We start from the raw sequence: 7,455 nt of genomic DNA, 5'->3' as shown, positions 1-7,455 counted from the left end.
TCGATTCAAACAAAATGGGTGGGTTTTTATAGAGTTCAAAAAATTAACAGCCCAAAATCTTTTTAAAATTTTGAGGCTTCTGATATCTTTTTTTTCATAAAAAACACAGGATCCAGGTGTGGATTATCGTAAATAGATCATGCCCAATACATTTATGAGTAAAAACTGCAAAAATAGCCCTTATCATTTTGCACCTATATATATATAGAGAGAGAGAGAAAGAGAGAGCCTAAAAAAGATCAACATTACCACGGACAAAGATCAACAAAATGTTGAACCCATGAACTGAACTATATAGAGAACAAAACAAAAAATAACTAAAGAAAAAGAAACTACAAACAGATAACAACCGACAACCAAGCCAAACTCAACCAGGATCCGTTGGATTAGAAGAAACCACCGATGAGTAAACGTTGTTAAGAGGGAATGAAAGGTCTCTAAGATGCATACGTAGAATCACATATACATTAACAAAGATTTTGTAGACAAGATTATTAAGGATGATCGAAATTTGAGGAAAAGTAGCATCATTGTGTGCCATCCAAACAAACCACAAGTAGTAAGCAACCACGTCTTCCAAATTAGTCTCCATCGACTTGCAACAGAGAGAGAGATGGTCAAATAAAAGCCCAAAGTGTGGCTAAACTATTCTAGGCTTGTGCACAGCACTACTGCCGGTTGAACCCAATTACTGCACGACCCACTTGCACCTGAACCCTGCGCTGGGTTTCCTTACTTCTACTGAAATGTGGAAGAAACAAAACATGTATATAAGTCAATTTATTAAGTCTTTCTTTGACAGATCTTCGGAACTCAAACCCAAAGATTTTCCTTAGATTTGAGATCTGAGGGATTCAAACACACCCTAAGAATCATTACTACGTGCGGTTAAAGAGGAGATGTGATTTGTAAACCTAGTGATGGCATCAAAAGTGGATCCCCCAACCTTCACAGACTCAAGAGAAAGTTCCTGCAAAAGCCTAGCCTTCTCCCTCATCTCCTTCCCTTCCTCCTCACTCATCAATTTTCTTATACTGTCCATGATCTTCTCACTCTCCAACTTCCCTGCCATCTCCAGACCAACCCCCCATACATGACTAACAAGCCTAGCATTCACCTTCTGGTCTCCAAAGGCAGGACAGCATAGCATGGGTTTACCTGCACAAATGCTCTCCAAAGTCGAGTTCCAACCACAATGGGTCATGAACCCACCTACTGCAGGGTGCGCCAGCACCTCAGCCTGTGGAGCCCACTTCACCAAGCGTCCCCTGTTCCTAGTCTCCTCCCCGAACCGATCCAGCAATCGAACCGATTCCTCCAACTGAACCAAACCGGGCCGAACCACCCACAAGAACGGCTGCTGGCTATCTCCTAAGCCTTGAGCCATCTGGGCCAGTTCAGCCGGATCCATCCTCGCCAAGCTCCCAATGCTCACGTAGATCACGGACCCGTGAGCTTGCTCATCGAGCCAAACCAAACAGCTATGGTCTTGCTGGATCAAGCTGCCCGAGTTGCCGGATGAATAACTGCACAGAGGACCTAGAAAATAAATGGGCATTGGAAATTCGGATCGAATCCAATCCAGGGCCTGTTGTTCAAGTTTGTCGAAGGAGTTCATCACTAGCCCTGATGACTTCTTGGTTGAGTCCACAATGTTGGCCACAAACTTGTAAAATTCAGAATCATCGGTTTCAACCACGGGCAGGTCCTTCACTCTGAATGGTGGCATCTCTTTGATCAAGGTTTGTGGATCATTGTCTGAGTTGCAGTCATTAATTAGTTTGTAATCGGTATTTGTTGGAACAGTAAGAAATAGATCTAGACACTTGAGACCATTAGCCTATTATGATACGACAGTGGCGACGATCGACAATGACAATCACAACGACGACGATGATGATGATGATGTTTTACAAGAGCCGATCGAGTACTTGTTGAGTGACCTGCAAAAGTAAGCGACTGAATGAATGGATGCCACACATTACTCCTTCCCCACTCTCTAGCAAGGGGATGCATGGCATCTAGTGATTCAATCATGTACTTTTGCAAGCTACTCGGTCCAATCACGCACTATACTAAGTACTCTGGTGCAAATAACTGGATCTTCTCTGGCTATTCATAGGCAAACAAGTGTCCCCATGCTCACAGCTAGGGTTGCAAACCCGGACAGATTCAAGAAGGGGCATATGCACATTTTGGCTGTCCCAGATCCTCGATCCGACTCTTCAATGTATTTTGGGACCCCAAATCTGAAACACTTGCATCCCTACTGACAGCTCACATGATATCATCATCAATGGCTTCGCTAACAGTTGTTTGAATGGATGGCGCTGATCTCAAAGCACCAAAACTCTGATTTGGTAGATCACCTGATCTTTCTGCCTATTGAGGTATCATCTATCCAGGTTTTAGTGATGGCTTTGACATCTAGGTGAACACAGATCCCATCATTTGAAATAGGATGGGTTCCATCATACATTCAATCATAGCAATCCAATCAATGGCTAGATGGTTCGAATGGATATATAGCTAGGATTGAATGTATGATGAAACCCATCATATTTCAAACCTTGTTATTAGTTCATCTAGAAAGTGATCGGGATCCAAATTTTGTATGGGACCCATTTTCTGTTTAAGGTCTCTTCCACCTGATCTGCTGTCATCCATTTGTGAATGGTGCTGAAATGTGATCCTGGGGCTGCCAATTCCATTCTCAATGGAGTGTTTTGGCAACACCACTACTGCTAAACATCAGAGAGCACAAGAGCAGTGGGGTAACCGTAAAACAGCTCTGAGCCTAAGGAGGCTCTGGATCTAAGAAAGATAGAGATGTAGGTTATACCTTGGACAGGAACGTAGCCCAACTGACGTAGATAAGGGAAGGCCTCAAAGAACATGAAAGAGGTAGGGCTGCTGGTCCTCAACACCACCCTCGGCAGTTTCAACTCCTCAGCAATCTCTCCACTGAAATGCACCAATGCATCATACACAAGACAACCCACTGGATTTTCACCCATCTGAAGCCTTCTCATCACAGATTTGAACGGCTCTCGGCATCCGGCCAAGATAGTAAAGAGGTGCTCCTTGATGCCCATGCTTTGAACAAGCTCGGGCTCTACGCCATCGGCGAAGGACTCGAAGTTAAACTCCGGGTGGTTTCTGGGATCCGGAGAGTTGTACTCGGCATGAACAATGGTTATGCAGAAGCCTCTAGAGTGGAGAAGGGAAGCAAGTTGTAGCATTGGGGTTATGTGTCCCTGTAGAGGTACAGGGAAAAGTGCTAGATGGGGAGCTTTTCTTCCTATCATTGCTGTGCTGCTGTGTGTCTTCTCTTCTTCAATGCCCTCTTCTTTACCTTATATGATTCCTTGAGCTCCTATCTTGATGGAACAGGGATCCCATCATTTGAAATAGTATGGGTTCCACATACACTCAATCCTAACCATACAGTGCAACCATTTAGCCATTGATTGGATGACTAAGATTAATGTATGATGGAACCCATCCTGATTCAAATGATGGGATCAGTGGTAATGTTTATGTTCTCCACCCATAGATGGGGGCAGTTCTGCTATTGGGCCCACAGCAGATCAAGTGCCATCACATAGCACACTTTAATGTGCTACTGAACCTGATTTGCCATCTATCTTCTGTTGGGCTCCACAGTGATAGTCTGTATCTCAAGATGGTGGACTCTCAAGTGCAGCAGCACACTTTTACAGAACAATACGATTGCACCTGATCCTCACCCCGACTCCTGCAGATCACATAATCGAATCACATGAATGCTGCAACGGTCTAGGCGGACAGGTTTTCGGTAATCGTGCTAGAGCCGTTGGGAATGAGCATTATCTTGACTCCGAAGTCAAGTCTATTGTCTCCTTATGCAGTCTGGTCTAGTCGTGTTGGACACGAACAACCCAACCCAGCTGAGTCAAATAACAATTGGTCCTCGTCGTTTGCTTGCATCAACTGGGGAATGGGATCCACTAATCCCTATCTTCACGCCCTCGTGTATGTGTCATACAATGTGATCTGACATAGTAGAAGTGATATTACATGCCCTGAAATTAGGGATGGCAGTGGGGCGGGGCGGGGGACAAGGTCTCCACCCCCCGCCCCGCGTCAAGATTTTATCCTCCACCCCCGCCCCGCCTCAAGATTTTATCCTCCACCCCCGCCTCCATCCCGGGCGGGGATGGATTTTATCCTCCACCCCTGCCTTCATCCCCGTTTCATGTCCTCCATCCCCGGTTCAAACGGGATGAGGCGGGGCGGGGCGGGGATATTGCGGGGAAAAGTGGTTGGAGCGGGGATGAGGTGGGGATCGTGGCGGGGACGGGGCAGGGCGGGGAAAAGTGCACATCCATCCCCGCCTCCATCCCCGGACGGGGATGGATTTTAACCTTCATCCCCGCCTCCATCCCTGTTTCATACCCTTCATCCCCGGTCCAAACGGAGCCGGGGCCCTGCTTTCCCCGATCCACTGCCATCCCTACCTGAAATTGCGTTTTAATCATTGGAATCCATGAATGTGGATTTCAGGCGATAAAAAAATCAAGAGCTATAAATACATCAAAATTTTATAGCATGCCCACATGGGCTCCACTCATCTGGTAGGGGCCACTTGTGAATATCACCAAGTTGTTGGGAGGTCACAAGTTGGAAGCCCTCGGGTGACATCAGGAGCCGTGGTCCAAGCTGGGTGTAGTGTACTCCCCGGTGGGTAGGGGAGATCTCAAGGATTTTACCAACCCGAGGCGAGCCCATGTGCGATCGGTGATGGGGTTGTGGAGCAAAAAAATTAAATTAGAGTGGGCAAAACTGTACTATATAAAAAAAATTATGACAATAAACTATACCAACAAGTACAAAGTGTTCAAAAATTAACATAGAAACTTCAGCAGAATAAGAATAGGCAAAGAGGTGTGAAAAAATAACATTGATAAAAAATATATTTAAGCCCACAAATACATTGCTAATACAATCCAAAATCTTCTCCTCTCTGAGTTTTTTCCCCTATCGATCGGTCACATTAAAAACTTCAACAAAAAAAAAAACAAAGAAACCATCAGAACTAGTAAACTCAAATAAATCTGGGCACAACCCCAAATACTTAAAAAAAATACAAAATATCTCAAAAAAAAGTGTCTCAAATCAAGTAAAAATAAAGCCATAAACGATATTTAGAGAAGATGGTATGTCCAAATACTTAAAAAATGGGATTTTTTACTTCAGAACCAGACTTGGACCCGATTTTCGGGTATGGTATTGGGTCTGGACCCGAGTCTAATCGGACCAACCATAAGAGAAACCATATTCGGACCCGATAAGAATTACATGAACTAGACCCGGACCATACCCGGTAAAATACTATTTTTATCATTTTTACATTTAAAAATTGTGGGTCTTAATCGAAACTCGGGTTGGGCCAGGGTCTGGTATAAATCTTCACAATCTATACCTGGATCCATGTATTAATCGGACCTTTGGGTCTTCGTATTAATCACCATACCCGGACCCTATACGGTTTGGTATGGGTTGGGTCTGGATAAACCTGACCCGACCCTTTGACATCCCCTGCTTGTAAACCCCCCCCCCCCCGGATAAACAGAGGCAGATCAGGTGCAATCACATCGCATTGAGTGTGCTGCTGCACTCGAAGGCTAAAAAATTTTATGCATACTTTTAAAACCTGACTCGGCAGGATTGTATAAAATATGTAATATATGTATATTTTATGTTTATTATTAATATATTTTATATAATATACATTATATATTATCTTTTAATATGTTTAATGTATACTTTTATTAACATATGTATAATATTTTTATGTATAGTATACATAATATTTATATTATATTTCATATAATATATGCAATTATATGCAATATGTATGGCTCGATTGAGTCATGAGCGTGAGCCGAATTATGTTGAGTTTTGGGTCATTCATCATTAAGTGACTGAGTCACATCCAGTCAGCCAAGTCACTGGGTTGACTGAGCGAGTTTTTAAACCTTGATTTTATGTTCAATTTGCTGATCCGGCCGATCAGGTTGACATGGACTCAATCAGAAAACTATACAAATGGGTCTGTTGAAGAAGACATGCTAGGGACAGGCCTGTGAGATCTAGACCCAATCTCAGCATTCATAAGATGCGCGCACTTGAAATATTCTGATGAATAATCCGACATATATAGCTTATGCCGTGTTTGGAATCAAGGATATGGACTGAATTTCGTGAAAATTTCTTCAATTAGAACAAGGAAAAGAAAATTCTAATGAAATTGGATTCAAATCTCATCAAACTAAACACACCTAAAGTGCACAACTGAGGACCGTTTGGGAAAAGTTGCAGAAAAGGTTGGTCGGGTGTGATTTCCATTGGAATTTCCTTTCTCTTTCTATTTTCTGTTCGAAGGAACATTGAGAAACGATTCCACTTTCAAATCTACTCCCTTCCACGAATTCAAACACCCCATGATTGTTAAAAGGGAATAAGGAAGTTTTTGTTCATGAAACTTCCATTTTTGTTCATGAAAAATAAGCCTTTTTTTTTAATTCTCTTTCTATTGTAGAAGATGAAGCTTTATTTGAAAAGGAAATAATCTATATCTTATATATAAAGCTCAATTCTATCAAGGAAAAGAGGAAATTGCAGTTTTCTTTTTGGTGTATCTTGTTTGAATAAAAGACCGGGAAAACGCCACTTACCAGGAGTGGACATTATCGATATGAACGATGCTTTGGTGGAGATGGGTTGTCGGCATTCTCCTCAACCAATCGATGCCTTCAATGAGCCCTGGCCATCAAGTTGAGAGGTGAGCAGGACCTTGAACCCCAAAGGTTGAGAGAAACCAATATCATGTAGTCCTCATCTCACTACCATAGTGATTTATATAGTGAGAGGATTCAGTAGTGGGAGGTTTTCATGCATGGACAATATGAGATCTCTTCACATTCTCATAATTGTCCTGTAATCGAAACCTCCAAAACTGAAAACCTTTGATGTCCCTGTGCAAAAGCAGCAGGCTAAGACTATTTGAGTGCTTTCACTTTTCATAATCAGATCGGTTGTGCTATGCTCTGTAAGAGTGAGACATTCATCGGTTCTTAAAGATAAGTCTGGATTCATGTATCCTAAAGTAAACAACACAACTTCTTTTCAATCAAAAAAATTTGATCCGTCTAAAATAGGAATATTGTTATAACTAAAGAAAAAACCAAATAAATGTTCATACAAGATTCATATCGACAAGATTCATATCGATAAGGTAAACATGAAACCCTTTATTATTCACCTTTTCTAAGGCAAGCATAATAGGTTCATTATGATTTCACTTTGGTTCAAACAATAATACTTAGAGATGCTTCACCTTCTCAATTTTTAAGGAATTGTCACTCAATTGGTAAAATTAGTAGATCATGTAACCTGAAGTAATTCGGTAGT

The 7,455-nt window shown here is 42.3% G+C and overlaps 1 protein-coding gene across 1 annotated transcript; it reads right to left on the bottom strand.

The window, feature by feature from the left end:
• Nucleotides 1-865: 865 nt before the first annotated feature.
• Nucleotides 866-3,308, bottom strand: LOC149821438 (UDP-glycosyltransferase 76B1-like). Its single transcript, XM_089981951.1, has 2 exons — nucleotides 2,843-3,308; nucleotides 866-1,758 (listed from the first exon to the last, which is right to left on the bottom strand). Exons 1-2 carry the CDS (start codon nucleotides 3,306-3,308, stop codon nucleotides 866-868), a joined length of 1,359 nt encoding a protein of 452 aa, XP_089838077.1.
• Between the last annotated feature and the right edge of the window lie 4,147 nt (nucleotides 3,309-7,455).

This window comes from Nuphar pumila, chromosome 12 (genome assembly GCF_984573655.1).
Source record: "Nuphar pumila chromosome 12, dmNupPumi1.hap1.1, whole genome shotgun sequence".
NCBI lineage: Eukaryota > Viridiplantae > Streptophyta > Magnoliopsida > Nymphaeales > Nymphaeaceae > Nuphar > Nuphar pumila.
The sequence above is the reverse complement of the archived record's forward strand: the minus strand, read 5'-3'. Positions and strand labels throughout refer to the sequence as shown.

Bases quoted from the DNA above. Each gene is read 5' to 3' on its own strand.
- LOC149821438 (XM_089981951.1), bottom strand. From the start codon at position 3,308: ATGATAGGAAGAAAAGCTCCCCATCTAGCACTTTTCCCTGTACCTCTA. The intron at 1,759-2,842 runs GTATAACCTACA...ACTGCAACTCAG, and splicing joins GGGCTACGTTCCTGTCCAAG to ACAATGATCCACAAACCTTG.